The following is a 23,718-nucleotide window of genomic DNA, read 5'->3' on the forward strand; positions in this document are numbered from 1 at the left end:
GCAGCTGGTTACACTCGACATCGGCAACACCCTTCTCCTTTATATATGCCAAGACTCCCTCACAAGTAATGTTGGGCGACACTCGTGACACGAATACTAGGGATCTCTGAGTCGCCGACTTGAGAATTTCGTTCACTCCACTGGTACCTATTATAACATCCTTCCTCCTCCGACTATCCTTAGAGCTGTGGTTTTGTGTCTCCTTCCCAGTTTTTCGAGAGTTAGAGGTATTTTTCACAATGTCAGAGTACGGTAGCTTAGTTCTAGTTGGTGTAATTTTTGTGGTTACGCCATTTTGATTTTCCGTGTTAGAGTTAGAATTAGAAACGAGTCCGTTTCCTTGTTTCGTCTGTTCAGCTAGTACCATCGTAATACGGTTCATTTCCACAGTATCGCTCCGTTTCTGTGTCTGAGTCTCTGCCGTCTGTATCTCATGTCCATTTTCTTCCACCAATGGTGACGCTGGTCCAGTTTGGTTTCTGTCGTCTACAACGTACGTCATCGTGACGTCAACATCGTTTCTGCTGGTGTCCAACATGTCTGCTTCCGGTGATAGACTAACCTCATCTTTTTTCAGTTTCATTATTTGGTTAATTCCGACTTTGGTTTTTATACTCTGGTTTATTAGTACATTTAATTTCTTTTCCAAATTTAGTCCTTGGTTACAAAATGATGTTACCTTGTCTTTCATGTCCTTGAAGTCGTTCACAAAGTTTAGTCCAAAAGATTTCACTTGCAGAATGTGGTCCTTTAGCTTGTTATCACAATCTGAACAAAACCACTTCATGTACTCTTCCACCTTTGTTATTTCGTTGAATTTTTTAGCCGAAATTTCCACACACTTTGCATGGTGCCATGAAGCACAAAATCCATCGCATAATAAGGATTTTTCCTCATCTAAGCACAATTTATCGCACACCGGGCACGTCAACACGACTTTACCGTCCGCCATCGCCACAGCCTTCCAGATGGTGGGGGGGGGGGGGGGGGTTAATAGGTATTCCAAGATGTTAATATTGATGAGTTTTTAAAATAGCATGGCTTAAGATAGTAGTGTAATAGTTATAGGACCGAAAACTTTTGTTTTCAATAATTTGCTTACATACAAAAATGAAATAGAACTTTGTTCAGCCGTATCCCAGTTAATATTGAGTCTAAAAAATTGTTTTACCAACCAAAATTTAGCGAATTCTATGCTCTACAACTTTGTAATGCACAATGGTACACCAAATTTGCTTAATTCACATCCTAAAAACAAAAACCATCAAAAATACCGAAAATTTTTAAGTTTTAGACTCCTCATAGGTGCTAGAGGTTGAAAACTCAGTATATACATCCCAGAGTACCCCCAGACAATATGTAAAAATTTCACCAAGTTCGGAATACTTTCCAGGTAAAAAGTGTATATCTACTGGACTAATAGCATTATTTCTACTCAAATATTTAAAGCTTAAAAAATGTTAATGTTGTTCAGGCAATATACATTTCATACCAAAAATCAATTTGATTGTTTGTCAAAACAATTTCCGTTTGTTTAGCTTAAAAAAAAAATGATAATCTTTATACCACCATTTAGGGTGTAGTGTAAGAACTTCTTTATGTTAACAACATCATTGTCCTCCAATATCGTTTGCAATTAAATATATTTTTTTACAAATATTTCTTACAATATATCAGGAAAATAACATCTCTTCAAATACGCTTCACACCATTGCATTAAATAGATATTCTTTTTATAAATAACCATTACCCATTATCGTTTATAAAAAATACAATAATTTACGTCTTATGTGCTCAGTAAAGGTCCAAACATAATGTTCAATACAATTTTGGAAATTTTAACAAGCTTAGCGGGGATTTTCAGGTAGTCTTACTCAGTGTAGGAATTTTTATTGAAATATTGAGAAAGATAAAAAAGAATAAGTAAACCAAAATATGCGTTTTCGCGGTCAAGCAATTTATAAAGTTTTCTACATTACTGCTCTTAACATTTGTGAGAATTCTCAGGTAATTTTACTCAGTGTGGGATTTTTGATATAGAGTTAAAAAGGGGCGGGAGGGAAAGAGAGGGAGAGGCGCCAGGCAGACGAGTCTCCTATTGTTTTCCATTGATCAGCTTCACAGGACTCCAATTACGGGCTTCAATACGAGACATGTCCTTGCCGCTAATTGTGGACAACACTCGGTAAACTACCCCCTCCATCTCTGTCCGAAAAACAATCAAACCACCTGCAGCGAGTTGATCTCTGGGGTTGCAAGGCGGGGATTCATTACAGTTTTGTAAAGTGTGTCAATTGAAAATACAACAGGTTCACATAGGTCCCTCTATGGGTGGTTGAGTTAGGAACAGTATGAGTAGGAGGGTCGTTAGTGCATAAATAGTAAAAATAAACTAAAGGAATAATTATGTTTCTCCTGTATTTAAGGAGCAGCAATTTTGAGCAGTTAAGCCATAAAAATTTAAATTTGTTTAAATATCTTAAAAATGTTAGACCCTTTTGCTAGTTAACATGTCAAGGTCATTTTTAAATAATCTTTTTTGGTATATTTAGTAAATTGAAAGAAGTAAGAATCAGTTAAGTTTGAACAAATAATTTATATAGCCCCTCAAAATATCACCAAGGATTGATAAAATGGAAATACACAAGTTCTCGTTGGTACGTCTTACAATACACCCAATTTAATTAATCACCTGTTCGCAGCAAGTTCCGAAAAATAAAAAAATTTTATCTCTTAGTAAAAGAATTATAAAATATGTAAATTAGTCACAAAATAACTTCAATTATGTCTCCACTGCAAATGTCACAAATTAAAATTAGCTTAGTCCAGTATACAACATTTTGTATAAACAAATACAATTTGTTTTCTTGTCCCTTACTATTAAACTTGTTATACTTTTAATAGTTGCCAACCATAAATCACAATCACCTGAATCCAGGATCTGTGCCCAATGGTTTTTGTGCTGTTCACATTACCATATTGTTTTTATGTATTGGATGCTCTTGTTAATATCATTGGTAACCAAGCAAATTTCACCCCTTCACCCCTAAAAAAAGGCCTACTTTCAATAATGGTCAAATACCTTTGAACTTTTTATGGTTTTCGATACTTTTTCCTACCTCAGCAATTTGTCTTTGCAAATATTATTAATTCTTTAGATTCGCCTTAGTTTACTTTAAATTTCACTCGGTATATGTTTTTTCTTAACTTTACTCCTGAACCAAGGCCACACTAGATATACCTGAACCCCTAAAACTTAAGTATAATGTCAAAATTTGAAATATTTTACTACTTTTAGAAAGTTTTAAAACACTCTTTACATATTCTATGGGCGCAAGGGTATTCAAACTAAACACAGTTTACTGAATTAGAGCTAACACCGAGGTATGAATATAAAATTAACCATATAAAAATTCCCCCCCCTCCAAAATCGATTCCCCCCCTCCAAAATCGATTCCCCCCCCCTTATATCTTTCCTATAGGCACCACAGGTGCATCGGTCCATATCATCACGTTTACCCACTTCTAGATTAGCTGGAGATTTAAATTTGGCACGATTGTAGGTCCAGCACCCTTTTGGAAAAGTTATATTTTACAATAACCCCCCCCACCCCCACCACCCCCGAAATATTGAATCTCCCCATGTTATTTCATGGGGAAAGTGGCTGACTTTTGGTATGCGGATCTAAATCGTTTGGAAACTTGCTGAAAATTTTCACCTTATCTAGCTGTAAAATTCTCAAAAGTCCCATTTACCCCCCCCCCCCCCCCCAACATTGAACACCCCAACAGTTCTTGAACCACTGTTTTTCATGGTGGTAAAAATTTTAAATATTTCAAAATATTTCACAGTTACTAGTCTTTGTTTTACAACCAAGAAATGATTTAGAAAGGTGTATACAATTTACAACCCCCCCCCCCAATCAACACCCCCCCTTACTCTAATTGATTTTTCTGTATCAAAAACACATTATTTGCATTAGACTACAGTGCTTAGTATTTTATTAACTTCTTATTATTGTATATAATTTTACTCAGTAACAGATTTTCTCTGAGGATATTTCCAACAACCCCCCAGCCAAAAAAGGGGGCCTGGGTGCGGAAGTGTGTACAATTGATTTGAATATAAAAACAAAGTTTTAAGGCTTTATTGTTTATTGGACAGCTAAAAATTTGCATTTCAAAGTTTTCATTAACCTATCCAAAAGCTTGTTGCCAACAGTTTTTATTAGCTTGATAGATCAATAAATACCAATATGCTTAGTGATTAATGGCGCGACCAAGCGTTATTAAAACATGTTTGAATGCAATATTTTTACCGTACAACCTTTATGCATTCAACTACTGTTGGGATTTGATTTGAAATTGTGTGAAACGTATTCATATCAGCAGATGAACTATGTAGCATCATAATGTTTGATATGACGCAGGTAATTTGATGCTTTGAATAGTAAATGCGGAGTGTAATTTGATTTTAATTGGTTCTTTGGTCACCAGGATTTAAATAATAAACGCTTTTGTTTAGTAATGCACAATATTGTATCCTGTATTAATCAAATGTGATTTGAATTAATTTAATTCACGATTTGAATTAATTTAATTCAACATTTTTACCAATGAAGCAGAAAGACTGGGGAAACGATAAACTTGTAAACAGGGATTGAAAGAAGAAGAAAATCTCATTAAAACAAGTAGGTATCAGATGACTGGTTTTATATATTTGATCAAGACATTTAAACGAGAATTCTTTATTGTCAACTTATGATTAAGTTACTATTACATTAGTCTCTTATTTCGCTCTCTTTTTTTTTATGGTTTCTGATTTTGTTTCTCTGACTTTCGAGTAGAATATATTTCTATATTTACATATTTGTGTCATCCAGATGGAACAAATAGAACTTTACGTTAACTTAATGACATAAACATAGTTATCCAGTACATATATACAGATGACTTAGTTTGGTTATCATGTAAGTAAGCAAACGTACATTACAATTTGTTGCATTAATATATGAAATGAACAAGATTTTTTTCTGTCGTGGATCTGTAAATATTAGAGAAAAATACTATTTGATTAATTTTAGGCATTTTGCTTCTTAAAATATTTGACGGTACATCGCATGTTTATCGAACTAAACGAATAACTCCTGTTGATATACAACTTTGAAGACAAAGTTAGTTTGAAATTTGCAATTTTCCCTAATATATGAAAAATATTTACGGTAACAAAATGAAATGTTATTATGTAGAATTATTGCTAAATAGTTTTATTTGAGGGACAACCATTAAAATTGTCTGGGTCATTGAGTGGTTATGATGCTCGTTTTCTAATCTGAAGATAGCTATTCCAATGCCAAGCGGATTAATTCTGCTTCCAAAAAATTACTGTTTATTAAAAAAAATAAGTCTGTTTAACTAGAAGTGAACTTTAGATCAAATCAAATCTAATCAAATCGTCTTTATTTCATATTGTACATAAATCAGTACATGGAATGGCGTCAAATACTATATCTAAACTTAACATAAAGAAATCAAGTCTAATAGAAATAAAAAACACAAATTTAACATGTATTCTTCTTAAGAGTATAGAGGTAGTGACAACAAGTGTTACGTCAAATGTTTTTTAAATTTGAAACAATTATTTTCTTTCTTAATGTGATCAGGAAGTTTATTATAGAATTTACCTCCAGCATAGGTAGTTTTCTTTTCATATAGACTTAGTCTATGGGCAGGTGCTGCAATAGTACCCCTATTTCTTGTATTGTAGGAGGGGCATTCACCCAATAGAGGTAAGTCTGCAAAATTTTGTCTACAATATAAAATTACTTCATATATATACATGCCGTATACAGTCATAATTCCAATTTTTTTAAATTCCTCTTTGACGGTCTCTCTCCATTTAATATCCAATATGGTTCTCAATGCTCGTTTTTGTAAAATTAAAATTAAACACTTAGATGGTAAAAACCCCAGGGCTTAGACCATTTCTTAAAACAAAAGTTATGAAATTCCAATGGCGTTGAAAACACAAAATTAAGTAAATAATATAATTTACAAACAATCCACAACCGGTAAAATGCCCAACTGTAGTTTCCTTGTTAATTTTTTTTTAAATCTGATAAGTTCTAAAACCATGAAATTAATAAGGCTTTAACTATGGAAGAAAGTTTATCTAGAAGCACCGACTTTTCCCTAATTAGTTTTCTTTCTGATGAACCTATTAATTCTTTGACAAGGTATCGTTCAGTAACAGTTTGATTTTGTCATGACTATGTACAGTTTTGAAATTCGAACGAAGAAATGTACATTTAGATTTATATCTCGGATATATATATATTATATATTTCAATTAATATATAATATTAACACTGTATATGAGTTTGGATTATTGTGTCCTATTTACTTATAAAATCAATCGTGTGGTTCTTACAGGAGGGTGTTTTTTAAACTGAAGAAATTTTCCCATTAAATACAATTAATGACAAGAGCTGAATGAAACCATGAAACTCAATTTAAACATTTCATAAAGTAAACATTTAACTCAACAAACATAACAATAATCGTGAAAGCCGAGAATGTAAATAACATAAGTAACTCCTTGGTTGATGGAAAATATCCTTTATTGTTTTCTTGATGGATGACAGCATAAGCTGAGCTCACAACCTCTGGGTATATGATAATCACATGGCTATAATTTGCTATCAGGATATATACCCAGGATTGGACCTGGGTTTCCAGGATTGGAGTCTATTGTTTAAGTGTTATTTATTTTACTTCAGTTATTGCTTACTGTATTTCAATAAGCAGTTTATTTTAGTTCTAAAGCAAATTTACTTAACTAGGAGTAATATGGTATAGAAATACTACAAGAAAAGCTTATTTTTTACGTCTTAGAAACAAAGTGGGCTGTTACTTCTTTAATTAGAAAACTATATTAATTACTAATATTCGTGCTAGTTTTTTCATCTTTTTAAATTTATGATATTTTATTTATGAATCATTAAAGACCAATTTAAACAGTCTACACTAAAGTGATCAAGGCCTAAAAAGTGGACCGAAAAGTTACTTAGTGGCTTAGAGTTAAATATTCTTAAATGTACACTTATGCTTAAGAAATTCTCAATAGAAGACTTAAAATTCAAACGATATACAATTTTTGGTTTGAAAAGGGTCAAGATGGACTAAAGATTTTCAGTCTTGAACATTATTGGGTAATCATTAATTGTTCTCAAGTAAAAAGAAACTACAAAAATTTTAAAATATAATTATTTTTTATTATAAAATGTAATATAAATTTAAAAAAGAATTGTTAACAAAACACCTAAGTTCCTACCTTTATTTGCCACCTTTATGATGTAATGCATTAAATTAAATGCTTCCCCATCATACATAATTATGGTAGGTGAGTGTTGCAGACCAAGGCCAGTAGAAACTAATAGAGGTTCTATAACACATTAGTCTGCTATCCTCTCTATGCCATTACGTGATCAGCTTTCAACAGTTTTTGCCACTGAGATTATTGTGACTCGGTGAACTTTGGCATTTTGAGGTTTCAGTTGCTTATAACTAGCAAAGTTTGAATTTATCACCATAGATTCTTTGAATTATCGAAGAAGTAAATTGATTTTGTCAAGACTTGAGTAAAATTTCTTTAGCGGTGCTGTCTATTTATTGTTTTGATTTGTTGATAGAACATATTAAAAACAAGCTTGAAACATTGCCCAACACGATTATTTGTCGGAGACAATTGCTCGCGTTTTTCTTGTAGTTCAACGGGGACTCTGGAAAACTTAGAAAGTTAATATTTTGGAAGTTATAGTGCTTTTGCCAAAAGAGGAGGTTTTCTGAGAAGTGAACATACTTTGCAAATGTTGTGACATATTATACAAGAAGATAATTTGGTTTGGAAACAAACACTTGTTAAAAATGTATTAATAAGAAAGAAAATAACAACAGCGGGGAAAATTTAGTTTTAAGCAAACTTATGATACTTTTTTAAGAAAGGAAATAACAACGGGAAGGGAGTTGACTTTGGTTTTATATTTAGGCCTAACATGTGTTAGTAGGTAAGAATGTTTTGAGATTATCATGCACTGCTAAAGTTATATATAAAAAGTAGTCCTAAAACGACGGTATAGTTCGTATTTTGAGCAAACGTTCAATTATTTCGGTTTTTGAGTCAAAATATCTTAAAACTTTATAATAAAGATAAAATGTACTGTAATCCTATTCTTTTTTAATAGGAAAGGTACTAAGTCAGTTTTTTAGGAACATGAAATATTAATATTGTAATACAAAATAAAATACATTATGGTAAGTATAAAGGGACAGAAATTGTTATTTTGTAATAAATACATTTATTAGGACAAGTTTGTTTGGTTTTATGAAAAAAATAATATCACAAATGTTTAAATGGTAAATCAAAGATAGTATTGAGGTAGGGGAATTTGCCTTTGGACGAAGCATACCAAATAAATGGGTATCATTAATGTCATGTAATTTGGTTTTTGATCTAACACAATATTACAAGTTTCATAATAAAGAATGAAAAATAATAATAAAAGGGAAGAGAATTCAATATTTAAGTTAGAATACACCAAAGATTCCTTTACAACATTTAAACAATACTGTTAATATTTAGGTTATACAATAACATACACTTTATGGCAGATTTTAAAAAATTGTAATTTTATTTTTGAGAAAAAGTAGTGTTTCAGCCAGAAAGAAAATAATTTTGGTGGTACTTTAGAACCTCTATAACCCTTAACAGCATGTCACCATTATTAGCAAGTGGCTTTTTCAAATACCCTCGAATTTCCCTTACTTCTAATCCTAATCGCATGTCTCGATTAAAAGTCTAACTTGATAGCTTTAGAAACTTCTTATAGATGTTCTACTGAATCAAGAAACGTTAAACATATGCGGGAAATAGCATACAAATTATATAAAAGCCAAAATTGGAAAGGTTTTTGACTTAATAATCATTAACGTTTATGGCATGGATTAGTTTTTTACCAAAAAACCTTACGTTTAAATAATACTTAGAAAACACATGTACACTACCCTAACAATTTGGGCAAAATACCAACCGATATTTTAACTCTTAGCGAACTTTTTATAAAAGTGTTTAATAAGAAAGAAAATAATAACATGGCAAGATCGGAGGCTGATGTGAGGGGGTGGGAACAGGCTGATGTGGATTAGTAGAACCATTTGTCCCTATTATTCCGCAATATCCTGCATTACCGTCTCCCTTGCAGCATTGACACTCATTACAACTGTGATGAAAAAAGTGCTAAAACCTTATTACAAGTCTTCGTCAATTGAAAATAATCATACGTTTTATTTGCTAAAGAATTTCATAGTAGAAATTTGAATTTGTTTAATTATGCATGTGGTAAAAACTCAGCTAAATATCCTTACCAGTGAAACTTGGGCTCGGGGTCCAAAAGAGCCACTTTACGCCCTAGTGATGAAATATTAAATTATTGTAAACGAGCTTTCCTCTTCCCCAGTAATCTTAAACATCCATATAAAATGTTTTAACATTTTTGGTGCGAGAATAACAAAATAAAATGTGCATATCCATGCAATATTTTGCTTAAATTTTCTCTGCCTTGACCTTTTGTCTTTTTGTGGTTAAATGTTCAAATTAATTATTTGATTTGGTTTGTGTTAATATCTTGTACATTTACTCAATTTTTAATGCTTGAAGGGTTTTGTTAGACTATTTTTCTCATATAATTCTTTGGTCTGCGTTTGGCAATCCCGAAAGTGGAACATTAAAAAATATTAAATAGATTTACGCGTTATTAAAAATATGTATAACTATCTTATCACACAAGTTAAACTCATAAAGACAGGATTTAAAAGCGAAGTCAGGTTCTCTGTTTGGCTGAAATCTGAAACTTACAGCTTGTAGAATATTCCAACTTAGACGACCTTCATCTAGTACTTGCAAACCATGTTCATACAAAAGAACATAATTTGTTTGAATTTCCATACAAAATTGTGTAGGCCTACTGCTTTCTACGAAACCAGTTTGTTTGTGTTTTGTGAGAAACTGTTTTCTTAACTAAATTGAATTTTTTATCTTTACACATTTTAACAATGTTTATATATTATTTCATCGATACTAATTCTGATACATATTTTTCTTAAATTGAAAACCAAGAAAAAAATAAACAAGACATGCTACACACTAAGGGAGATTGTTGCAGCTCTAGAGTATAGACTCTAAGTGGACCAGGATGTGTAAATGTGGCGGGCCTGTTTCACAGCAGGTTTTCTATTAGAGCTGGCCGGGGCCCCAGAGTCTAATGGTTTATCCCTGTACAAGAACCCTAACTGAGTTAACTGACCAGGAAACTCAACTAACCAGATATGTCACTCGCACAAAATTCACTGGCTGGATTTTCAAGCCGAAAATTCATCTTATGCAATGTCTAGTTAGTTAGCGCTAGTTAGTTAATAAGATTACTGGTCCAATTCCAAGGAAATACAGTAGATTTTCTATTCAAATTCAACTTCAGTAACTCATCACATCAATAGTAGTACAATGTATATGGATATGAGTTTTAAAATTATCAATTGTTCAATATTGGCCAAAACTAAATGTATTATATTCAAACAGAGTGTTGAAAAGTACAATTTATCACACATAAATCATTACATCCGTGAATGACTGCATATTATTTAACATTTTGTTTAACAAGTTGTTCCCCCCTTTTAACCAACATGCTCACTCTAAGCTGGACACCGGATACATTGGAACTAACCATTTCACCATCAACTATTGATTCTATTGAATTATTACAACTTTTCATCTTTTTAACTACCGTAACCTTAAAAACTCACAGTAAAATTCTGGTTATAGTGTATCCGCTTGATTTCTAATGAGATTTTTGTTTCATAGCAAGTACTTGATATCAGAAAACATTGTTATCAACATCCATCAAGAAAAAAAATATCCAAATTAAACGGTCATTCACTTGCTATACAAAAAGATGTGATCCAGTAAACAACTGACTTTTTAAATAATTGTTGGTTAGGATTTTGATGGTAAAACTTGCTTGATATTAATTACATTTTTTGCAGTTTCCCTCAATAAGAAAATAACAATGACAATCACAAACACCATTGTTTGTACGAGACGCTATGGTGGAATTTTGAAGACGGTTTTGCACACTTAATTTTGTTAGTGTTATAAAGGGATGATCGACACTCTTTTTGAACCTCAATGCAGATTCTAATGAGGCTACAAAGTTACTTTCAAGACCGTTCATGATAGACTTAGCAAATCAAAAAGCTGAATATGATGGTTTTTATACTAAACTGTCATTCACTTCATCACAGATTTTAAAGTTTTAAACACATCTTCACCAATTAGTGTAATGTACTTTCATATATTGCTTGAAATGATTATTCCAATAGATTTTAGCATAAAATCCAAGTAAAACTCGTATCTGAATCACAGACTTGGACATCCAACAATATAATTACCAGTCTGACAGGGTTTAATCCTATTGGGCCTATTAAAACTAGACACCATCTCGCTGGGGTGGATCAATAGTGATAAAATTACCGTTTTAACTATCCCCTCTGCCTCTACACATCGGTCCAGTTACAAAACTGTTTGACTTTATCTTATACTTACGGTATTTTATGTAAATTAATCAGTTTATATTTGTGCGATCTTTTTGTTGTTTTTGTCATTTTATGTTGTATAGTAATTGTGTTAAGAATATTTGTTTATTATTTTTTGTCTCTCTCCGCCATATATTTTGCTGAATTGATCCCTTGTTTTTGTAAATGGCTGTATGTGTAGAGAAGAAGTATCAGTGGATTTTTTTGTTGGTTCATAAGTAGTAAAATATCCACTTCCGTTCCAGCTATTCCTGGCTTCAGACATCGACTAGGCCCAATAACCTTCTATCTCTTTGCAGATCCTTTTCCTCCTCAATCCGCCACATACATTCTCTCATCTGTACATTCTTCAACTCAATTTCCCAGAAATTTACTCTTCTTGCACTCTTCTCACTTGCCTAAATCTAAAACGATTGTTTTTTACAATCTCCCTGTTGCCGTCTTAACAAAGGACATACTGGTGATTGGTGGCATCCACACTCACAAGTTTGAGCTGTACCACATCTTCGTCAGGTTATGGGTTCAAATCATGTCTGGCGTGCTACTCGTGAGCAGAGCTTGGTTGAGAGGTCCTTTAACCATATTGGACGAGGGTGGAAGTTTGCTGTCTCGTTACTTTGTGAGTTTCATCTCAACGATTTGATAAATTTTTCCCTAACTGTGAAGTTGTGCTATCGAAAAACTGTCCGCCAGAATTAGGATATTTGAGTTTTTAAGGTGAGGGTGGATCACAAACTAGGCAAAATCAAATCAAATCAATGAACGACTCAGGTACAAAGTGTTAAAAAACCACGTTGTTTCTGTCAGCTTTGCCTGCTGTAAAGTTATTATAACAAGACAATCATGGCAAAAGATTATTCAACTCTACATTGCAATGATATTTTCAAAGCTAATTCATGAGGGGTGTGTAGGACATAAGAGGCAATGATTGACTGAGCGTAGACGAGACCACAATAGGTGATATAATCCATTTTCTCCCTCAGTCAGGCTTTGTACCACCTTTAATGGAACTTACCTATCATATTGCACCTTTGTACTCCATCGATGGTTGACACATCTCCGCTTGACGGTCGTCTAGATTCACACAGCACTTGAAATGTTCATGATATTCCTCGGTTAATTAAGTGTTGTACACTGTACAGTAATGTTAAGCAATGGCTAATGCAAGTGGGGTTTGTGTAGTGTTTGATTAAGCATTAATTTATGAAAGGAAATAGTTAAGTCAATTTGCATAAGTAATTTATGGCTTGAGAATTTTTTTTACCATTGGTCTCTCTAAATAATCCAATGTAGTTCTTGTTAGTAAAATTACATACATCCGTCAGCTTAAAACATTGTTTTTTTTAATATCATAAAAATATTTAAAAAAAGGAGTCATAAATATCTATTCACTACATCAGTATGTCGGTATTTTTGTCCTATATGCTTCATCAAACCATTAATTAGATCACTTTAATCATTTTGGAAAATGACAACGACAACATATGTCTGGGAAGGTTTTGTATATTACTCCCGTTTCAATATTGACTCATACGTCCACGTCCACCGCAGGGTTCCTATGCCCTCGTCATGTCAAGGACGAAAAAGAAAAATTTTGAAATCCCTACTTAGGCCTATTTGGTTTGACTTCGTTTTGACAGGTCATTTATGTACAATTAAAATTATTGTTTATATGACCATGAATGATCAATTGCACCAAAATGCGTTTTTTTTCTTTAGCCTTAAATCCATAGACCTACATTCTTCCTTTTTGGGTTATCATCGTTTGCAAAATACAAGTAATGATACTTGTAAATATTGAATATAATATTCTATTACATAATATGTCACTTTTCTTTTGAATACAAATTGATTAATCATTAAATTCATTGCTAATAATCAACAATAATCTTTTAAACTATTGTGTACAATTTAAAAATACAATTAAGTGCTTTGTTTGGATTTGAAAAACCTGATCAACATTGATGTTGTCTACAAATTTTTTAAATAGGTACTGATTTTTCTGGGAAAACCACTCTTCAAGATTGGGTTTTGGAACTGACAGTTCTGACCGTTCCGTGTTTGATTTTGGAACTGAGTGTGTTCCAACAGTTCAGTTGTTTGAAGAATTGAACTGTTTTGAATGCGTCCGCGAGTCCAGAAGCGCATTGTTGTGTCCATTACTACGACAACAGCAGCACAAAGACAGCTTGCCACAAGAAAACGGATTATGTCACCTATTCATCTCTCAGGGCCGTAAACTCTTTGAGAGTCTTAGCAGTACAATAGGTGGGTGGGTCTGGTGTAATACCACACCACTACTACGTCTCTCTCACCCCCCCTCTCTATCACATCCTTTGTATACAAGGTTTGAAATACTCACGAGAAATAGGTTGAGTGTATACTAAATCTAAACTTAACTCTAGAATCTTTAATTGTCACAAACCATTCTTCAGTGTTCAAGCACAGCTGGTGAAATTGGTGACAGTAATAAACTAGGTAAAAGTGTCAGAAAGGAAGTTATTTATAAGAAGGTACACAGTATTAAGTAACATATGCTATATTCCACAGATAGATCAATGATGACTTTAAGATAAAATTTACTCTGTCATTTTATTAGATTTCTTCTTACTATAGTGTTTTCTACTTGTCCTTCAGATTGTACATCCACTTGAAGATTTGACAAGTTTGAAACACTGTAAACATAATTGATATTCCTTTTCTTTTTGGTTACATTCAACCATCCTTAATTTACTGATGTGGACCCATCTATATGGATCAGCTGTAGCAAATATTTAACGTAGAAGGTAGTTGAATCAATGAGTTAACTCACAGATTGGCATGTAAGACGTGTTTACAGTAAGTTTAAGTTGCCCTTTCAGTTTAGCTGGGTCAAAAGTTGGCGCACATAAACCAATAGTTTACATCAAAACACTCTGTCGGCGACTCAATTCAGCCACGTTCAATTTCGCTCTATAACCAGCCACAACTTTAACATATAAATGGAATGTATATTTAGTATTGATAATTTATAGTGAAGCGCTTACATAGCTACCTATTACATTTTTGAGATATGTAGAATCTTTTAATTTCTTTGTTTGAAGTTCATTGTTGGTGATGATGAGTTAATGTTGTTCAAAGGTTTATTGCGGACATTTTCCATCCCAATGGTAAAAAAACAATACACAACGTTTCGGGATCTGCAATCTGATCCCGTCCTCAGGTATAAAAACTTAACTAACAAATTACAACTAACAATACACAAAAGCCCAACCTAAGTTGGAATACACTACAGAGAGATTTTTGTTACCATTGTGATGGAAAGTGTCCACAATAAATGATTGAACAAAATCTAATTCTAGTGTAGTTGGGGAGCTTAGTGGTCATGGTTATGATCTTACCTGACATTAGGCCGCTGGTCCAAAGTAGCTTCAGGTTGGTTTTTGAAACGGGAGACAGCTCTTCTTGATCATTAGACACTACTTATACATGACCTTGGATAGGTTACAGTTTTTGTGGGTGTTTCAAAGCTACAAAGACGTCTCACTGAGTCCTCACTCGTCGTTCATTCATACGAGAACAAATGCGTCTTATATCGGATGGAACACCCCTTGTTGTACACTATCTTGTCATATAGTGGATTTGTTGATTAGTCATAATACCAACAATGTGTTAATCGTCAAAAGGACTTTAGATGGACTGTCATACTTGGGTTATTTATCTTTGTCACTTTGTTTCATAAGTGTTTTAATGTTTCAGGTTCTTCTACTTATACCATTTCTCCTTCTACGCATACCACTACAGGTTCAACGGGCAATACAGCGGATTAGCGTTGGTTGTATCCTGGCTGTTCATTCAGGTATGTTGAACAATGTACTGGATTGTATTGGTTTGTAAAGGAAATCTAGTTTATAAGTTTGGGAAGGAATACAAAAACATATTTTAAAACTTTGACATTGTATGTCTCGTTTTGATTTTGTAACTCGATAAAATAGTATTACAAAGTACTCTAGCCTATAACTAATAACCAGAAAAACAGATTAGAATATAATGCAAAATCTAATTACTTTCAAATAACCCCCCAACTGTGAGTAAAATAGTAAAATATATCATTGCATTACTTAATTAACGGTATCAGCAATCTGACACATACTTTCCTCATTGGCTTGTGAACAACCTTTGGGTGGGGGGAGTAAATATGATATTTCATAGGGAAAATGTCAATAGTTGCAATAATTTTTGAACAGTAATTGTTTCAGAAATGGGGGTTTGCACTATTTTTGTATAATTGTAAGGACCTTTAACACATTAATTTCAATCAAAACTGGTTTTCTTCCTAAAGTCTAATTTTTCATTTTTATGGGAAACTAACACAAGCTACAATAACCTTTGAACAGTCATTTTTACAGCAATGGGGGTTGCACTATGGTGATCCGCAGTAGTATCCTGATAATTAGACCAATTCGTTAATACAGTAGAACCCCGGTTAACCGAAATAAAGGGGGAGAGCTCTTTCCGATAACCAATTTTTTGGTTAACCCATCATATGCTAAAAATAACCAATGTGTTCCCACAGTGTGCAGAAAAAATGAATTTAAGACAATGACTATATAACCATTGACTAATTCAAATTCAAATTCTTATTCACTCATAACATCTAAAAAAGTACAATGTACAAGGATAGGGGTGTCGTCATAAGGTCAATGATATATAACCCAGTGTTTTATTTAAGCTAAAACAATGCGTTAGAAAACACTTTAAGCTAAACAACTTAAGTTACTAAAGCATTTTTTTTTTATTATTTTATGGAACCATTTTGGTTAACCCGGGTTTCGGTTAACAGGGGTTCTACTGTACCGAGGCAAAAATGTGGTTCGGATTTCACTATAAATTGTAGGTCCCTTAGTTGTCATTAGCAGTATGGGCTATTAATTAACAGCTGTGTCTAAGGAATGTCGTCCTTAGTCACTAACAAGACTACAAGATCGCGGCACTCATCCTACACCCATCTCCATTCATGGCTTAAAATACCTACTTTGTATGGTTGCCATTTTAATAAAAAGTATTTAAAAGTTGTTAAGAATAATTATAAGGGCATCAAATACTAATTTCAATAACAACAGGTTTTTTCAAAAATATGATTTTCTCTTACTTTATGGGTTTTTATGGGAAAATAACATAATTTACAATAACTTTTGAACCAGATTTTTTACAGGAATGGGAGTTCTACCATTTTGTTTAGAATGTCAAGGGCTACAACATACTACATTTTTATCAAAATTGTTCCGGCCATTTTTTAGAAAACCAGTTTTTTTGTTATTTTATGGGTTTTTATGAAAACATCATTCAAAATAAAAATGTCAAACAAATGAAAAAAATTCCTGGAGATACCATGGATTAGTGCCTACACACCAAATTTCATCAAAATCAGACCACAGGTAAGGTATGTAGCTCTGTACACATCCACATATACAGACACACACACACACGCACACAGACATCACTTTGACCCAAAATGGATATATTCACTCAAAACTCAAACTTGGAAATTTTGACAAAAACTACACACTCAATAATTCTACGGTATAGGGGGAGAAAGTAAAAATTGTATTTAAAAAGTGAGCATTTAAAAAATGTTTGTTAGGGAATGGTACGTACCTTGGTCTTGTTTTATCCAATGTAAACATTTTGTTATATAGCAACTACAATAACCACCCGGCCACTCAGGTTCATGTAAGAGAAATCCAATTAGTTTTCTAAGTAATAAGTATGGGATTTTACAGGGAATACATGTCAACTTCTCCTATATACTGTAGTGCTAAATCAGTCAACGTGTTAAAGGCGACTCATGTTAAACCAACATAAAAATTTAATCATGGTAATTTTCCATAACCTATTTTGTATTTTGACGAAAGAATAATTTATATTTGTCCTCGTTCCTGCGTTATACAGCAATATGATTGACAGGTCCAATAAAATTAAAGCTTGATTATCAAACTTGTTGTGCATCATCATAACAATGGATTCTGTAGTTCTGATGCATAGTTAGTGTAAATTTTTGTTTTAATATACCACAAAAATAAACTCTAGAGTTTCTATGTATTTAATGAGAGAATTTTCGGGTTGTATTGGATTTTCAGAGTGAATTCTCGTGTTAGATACATCTAAAGGGTAAATTATTGTTTTATGCATAAAAAGAATTAACTAAAACTCATTTAAAGATTTAATTCTAGGGCTTTCAATAATCAAGGAAATAATCATACTGTATTGCGCAGACTGACGTATTTACATAATTATTTCAACCAAAGCTTGTAAAAATAAAAACACATTTTAGGTAGATTTTATAAGAAAATACCCTCACAAAATCCTAAAAGCAATTCATTTGTACTGTGTTCAAAATGTTATTGTGGTCTCACATTTTTAAGTCCTTTTATCATTTAACAAAAATTGGCAAAAAATTTAGGTTTTTAGGTTATCAAATATTTAGAATATTCCAAAAGTAATTACACTTTTTATCAATATAAAAATTGTAATACAGTTTCACCTCTAAACTGTTTTTACAACAAAACACTTTTCCCACAGTTTTATTTTCTGACTCAGTTGCGCCCGTCAAACGGTGATGGCTCAAGGTAGTATTGACCGGCGAGTTTTGTCGTCAACACACCATCAATGTGTTGTCGAGACTGTAAACATACAATACGATCCAATTTGTCGAGAAAACTACACACCATGCGCCATCCGACGTAACGAGGTGGACGGGCTGTGTTGGTTACGATGTTGAGATGTTGCCCGCTTTGTGGTCCCCATTCCCTGAGTAGTGTAAACATTATATTCATTAAATACTACAAAAGTGTTTCACTGCAACGAAAACGGGGAGTTTTCAATAAAGCTGTGGGGCAAAAGTAGTTATATTTACACCTATGGTTCAAAAGAATCAGCAGTGGTCATGAGCTGTACATAAAAAAAAATTAGCTGCAGGTTTGCTGCAGCATGTCGAAATTGTATATTATTTCATCATTAGGGCGTAGAATGACTCTTTTTTTCAACGTGAGCTCAAGTTCGGAAAAAGAACGGGGGTTGAAAAATGCTTTTGTCTGCGTAAAAAAATAAATTTTTCATCATATTGAAAATTTGTTTAAGACAAAATAAGCCACAAAATAATTAGTCCTAGTAATTAACTCCAAAAGAAATGTGTACACCAGTAAGGGATATTACGTTTATGACAGATGGCTTAATGCAACGTATATTGCCCAAGAGTTTATCAGGCAAGCTATGTGGCACACCCTTTAGTTGTTTTCATCAATACATTTATCCCAGTCCTATACTAAATAATTCATGAAAGCCAAATTGTCCCTCTTTTGCTGAGCTGACACATAATTTTCACAATGGTAAGAATTACCTTAATTCGTTGAAACATGCATTTCTCTCAAAAATATACTGAACTTTTTATCTATTGAAAAAAAAAACCAATGAGATTAAATTCACTCAAGAGGTTTATTAGAGTAAAACTCGCACTTCTGTCAGGGCTGGTGAGTAATGAATAGAACTTCTTTATCCGAGCCGTTATGAAAGTGTTATATAAGTTTAATTACTGAAGTTGACAGTATTTTTTGACTGACAACAACAGACTGCAAACTTTGACAAGGAAGAAAACAGCATTAACATCTATAATTGACGAGAGCCCGGTTACGGTATTTGTAACTTTGTTAAATTGGATTTTGTTGAACTTGTTTCACAATATAGTCTATTAATTAATTATTGAAACTATAACTGTGTTCAATATTATTGTTTGAATAGTGTAAAGTCACTCATTGTGATAAAAATGACCTGATATTTGAAATTTGTTTATGCCAGTATTTGGGTTATTATACAATAAGAATATAGACAGATAGCTTCTACTTTTTGTTGCTCTGTACTTACATTCGTGATGAATTATTTTGCATTTATGTAGTTCCATATTAACGGTGAAGAATCATTGTTCAGTAGTAAACATTTATAGTATACAACAGCAGCATACATAATAGAACTTATTGACCCCATATATCGAAGGAATTTAGCATTTTAAATATGTACCCCCTTAACAAATAATTCCCCCCCCCCTAACAGTTCTTCAACCACTGCCTTTCATTCTGCTAATAAGCCACCACCCACCCAAGGAGGGCGTAACCCCCAGCGAGCCAAATGAGAGTTCAGTAGTATACATTAGTATACAACAGCAGCATACATAATAAAACTACTGTAATTGTGTTAATATAAAACAAGTGGTTCTTACTAAGTGTGTTTTTATGTACTAAAGATAAAAGTTTAACCAAAGCAAAAATATTCTACTTAGAAAATTCCTTCTAAGCATTCCTTAAGTATATTTTTTTAATATTATTATTTCCCCAATTTAATATAGGAATATTCTAGTCATATAATTTGTGAGTCCACAACAACATGTTTGCTACCCGTATTTATTGTATCAATCCTTGAGCCCTAAACTAATAGAATAATACTAGTTTACATACAACAGTGGGATATTTCTCAAAATGTAAACGTAGCCAGGACAAGAAACAACAGTTAATTCTCCAATGGTGACACGCCATTGGGCATTCTGTCACCTCGATTTAGAACTTTTCATCTCCCAACTCTAACTGTCATTTAAGTTTTACCACGTGAGGCATTTCTGTTGAAATCTCCACTTTTCAGTAGGAAGTTCTCGCTTTGTCGGTGCGAGTTATTGATAAAGGATACACCGCTTTCCGTTTAGACGTAGATATATGTTACAAAACAAATTGTCGTTTTTTTAGTTAATTACTCTTGTTACAATTGTTGAAGAGGATGTTTGATGATTTACCTTTCCGTAAAACTGCTTATCTTACCTATAAAATTTATAAAATTGGTAATCTAATACGGGTGATCTTAGTCTTGGCAAGATTATTCGACAGTAAAGTCATGACACTGTGGTAGCTGTTTTATTTACGATAATCACTTGCTATTACAAATTACTGCACAAGTGCATTAATTAATCTAATTAGAAAATTATTGTAAAGACTTAATTACAGTGTACTTTATCATGTTCATTATTTAATGTCTAGTAGGTACTGTAGTTGACATTTCATGTAAAATATACAACTAGCTTTAGACTGCATAAAATGCCAAATAGAACTTTTAACAGCTATCTATAATAGTTCATACAGTGTTTTTATCGAAATTAATTTAACACTTGATTACAGTATAACAAATATGGATTCTAACATAGGGAGAATATGGAAACAATACATATTCTCTCAGGTTAGCAATTTGTTATGTATTTAAATCACGCTTATTTGGTAGTCAGTTCAAAATTGACTTGATAATATCTTATTGTGTGACATTTTATCACTCACGTTCAGAAACTAAACCTGTTTATATACTATCATTTCATACTCTTATAAAGCAATATACCAAAAGGAAAAAAATCATAAAAAATCAAAGGCTAGTTAATTGTTATTAATCAATTTTTATTCAATTTGAAAACATCCAAGTATATTTTAAAAGAATTTGTTATGCAAAATAAATATATATGTTTGTAATAACGCAATTTGAAAAGATCAAAAATGAACGATTGGTCTACCGCATTAACCTTGGTGACAAGATGGGTATTGTTGGCGCCAAATGGTGCGTTATAATTGCTGTTGTGTCACTAATCATTGTGGCCGGCGCAATTTCCATATAAATTTGTTGTGCGCGCCAGGGCGGCGGCAGCTCAAAACATGACATATTCACCATCGACCTGATCCTTTACAAATTAATCCGTGATTAATTTTACTCGTTTGAGAAAACCTGGCCTTGGAGTGTTTATTGTGAATTTGTGGTGATAAGTTCAATTTGATTTTATTGTAAGAAAGATTTTGTCTTTGATATTGATGGTGAAACTCGACATTTCTTAATGTCAATACTTTGGACAAGTTACGTGTAATCGCTTAAAGTTAAAACTTTCTGTACATTGCACAACTGAGAACATTCTTCGTAGTGTGTGTACATATTAAAATGACATCTGTACATGGAGCTAATAAGGATCACGAACTTTTGAGAAAACTGTAAGCCGTAAAGCAATCAACCGCATGCTTGAATGAAAGTTCTCGGTTAGAAACATCCCCGGAAAATATCAATTTTTGATCAACTCACTCCTAAAGGCACCAATCTCAATTAAAGGGCTGTATTTAATCACATTTAAATAATTGGAGATGCATAATCTGATACATTTGTTTTTAATTATGTTTGTTTTACAGTAGTTATAAATACCCACTTATTCCCTTCTTTATTCTCATCCCGTTGTGGACAGAGCAACTATTGGTGATAACAATATTGCATGTGCAGCCATGGCTATAGCGATCGACATCAAAATTGGCCATTTGGGGCTACCAACTAATGATGCTTACTAATACAAGGTCTACTTCAAGTAGTAAGATGGTAGTTTGGACAGTTCTCTTGAAAAAAAAAAAAACATAAAAAATGTCAATAGCGTAGCTAATTCACAAACCAAAAATACTCCAAAATTATTCGTTTGAGACTAGCTAACGATACATCAATGTAATTGCATAAAAGATTAGTAGTCTATGGTGTCGCGCAATGAATCTTTGCATGAAAACTTAATTTTGCATTTTTCTAAAACATCTCTATTACAAAAATAATATAAATCCTAAACATAATTTTTGAAATATACCTTATCAATGTGAAATCGATGTTAAGATGCACGCAACACGACTCACATTGCACTGCCGGCCAGCATCCGGGAATTATTCACCAAGACCCACAGTTCCGATCCTCCGCGTTAGTATGCAACGGAGTGAGTTCCGCTCACTCAACTTAAAATGGTGTTTACTTTAATATGTCAAGAGCAATTTTTGTGGCTGCTGCCTCCCAAGTTGTCGAGACGTGACTTGTTTTCCAACTGTCTTAAACAATGCCAGGCCCGCAATAATTATACTACACCTGTTATGAGTATAATTTGAAATACATGTTTTTTATGTTACCAGGACCAAAATAAATTTACGTTGAATACCTTTTAAAAGTAAAGTCGGAAATATTTTGTTGTTGTAATGTTTATTAATTAATGTTAGTAAGAAAAGGAAAATGCTATTGTAAAAGAGCAAGGAAATTGATTATTAGACATTGCACCTATTACACATGATGGGGAATTTGTAATAACACATTAACACAAAAGACATGTGTATATTGTGTTATTACAAATTCCCCATCATGTGTAAAATTCCAAATATTTACTAATACGATACGATCAGTTTCCTTGCTCTTTGCTTTTTACAGTGGCATTTTCCTTTTCAGTACATTAATTTTCATTTAGTAGTATTTATTAACTCATTTGGGAAAAACTTTCTTTGAGGGAAGATCCTGCTCTATGGGTATTTGCCAATATCCATTATCGTCTAACAACTTTACTACCGAGATATACATTATCACCTAGATATAACATTTTCTTTACAACAATGACAGTGTTTTAGGGTCGAAATTAAGTTAAATGGATTATATAATTTTCATTTCGCCTCCATAGGTACAACGATGCATTTAAGTATGAAAAAAAACTGCAGCGCTTTTATACTTTTCTCGGCCCATTTACCTCAGGTTTAAAGCCGTTGAATTTAATTTAGACAAAACCATCATGTTCCGTTTTAAAAGTTTGATTTTCAGACATTGTATTTTCATCATATTACGTTTTGTGGCTACTCTTCATTACTTTTTATAATTTAATAGTTGAAAAGTCTTGTTTTTATACAACCATTATTTCTACTGCTACGAGTCACTCCACCAGAATAATTTTATTGTTGTTTTTAACAGAAATAAAATGGTAAATTTTACACCCATCACTAGATGAACCCCCGTATTCGAACTAACCCGGTACTAATTGGGAGAGCACCTTTAAATATTTTGCTTTTAGTATAAGCACCAAAACCATGTCAGTAAATCAGATTGGTCAGATTCAAACGGGATGACAAAGCTGTAAAGCCCCTTTTGAAACACCCTATGGATTTTAATTTCATCACATAACTATGATTTCGAATTAACACGTTTCCAATAAATTACACACTTAATTAAATTCAATTGACTGTGTAT

General features: G+C 32.8%; 1 protein-coding gene across 2 annotated transcripts in view; it reads left to right on the forward strand.

The window, feature by feature from the left end:
• Positions 1 to 23,718, forward strand: part of LOC128996248 (membralin) — a 98,244-nt gene that overhangs the window by 68,732 nt on the left and 5,794 nt on the right. For both annotated transcript variants that reach the window (XM_054421427.1, XM_054421428.1), the window contains exon 13: positions 15,385 to 15,484. In XM_054421427.1, coding sequence (XP_054277402.1) covers positions 15,385 to 15,484 — 100 coding nt within the window. The remainder of the gene's footprint in view (positions 1 to 15,384; positions 15,485 to 23,718) is intronic.

This window comes from Macrosteles quadrilineatus, unplaced genomic scaffold (assembly GCF_028750875.1).
Source record: "Macrosteles quadrilineatus isolate MER2022 unplaced genomic scaffold, UCM_ALF_1.0 Scaffold_6__1_contigs__length_79288215, whole genome shotgun sequence".
Taxonomy (NCBI): Eukaryota; Metazoa; Arthropoda; class Insecta; order Hemiptera; family Cicadellidae; genus Macrosteles; species Macrosteles quadrilineatus.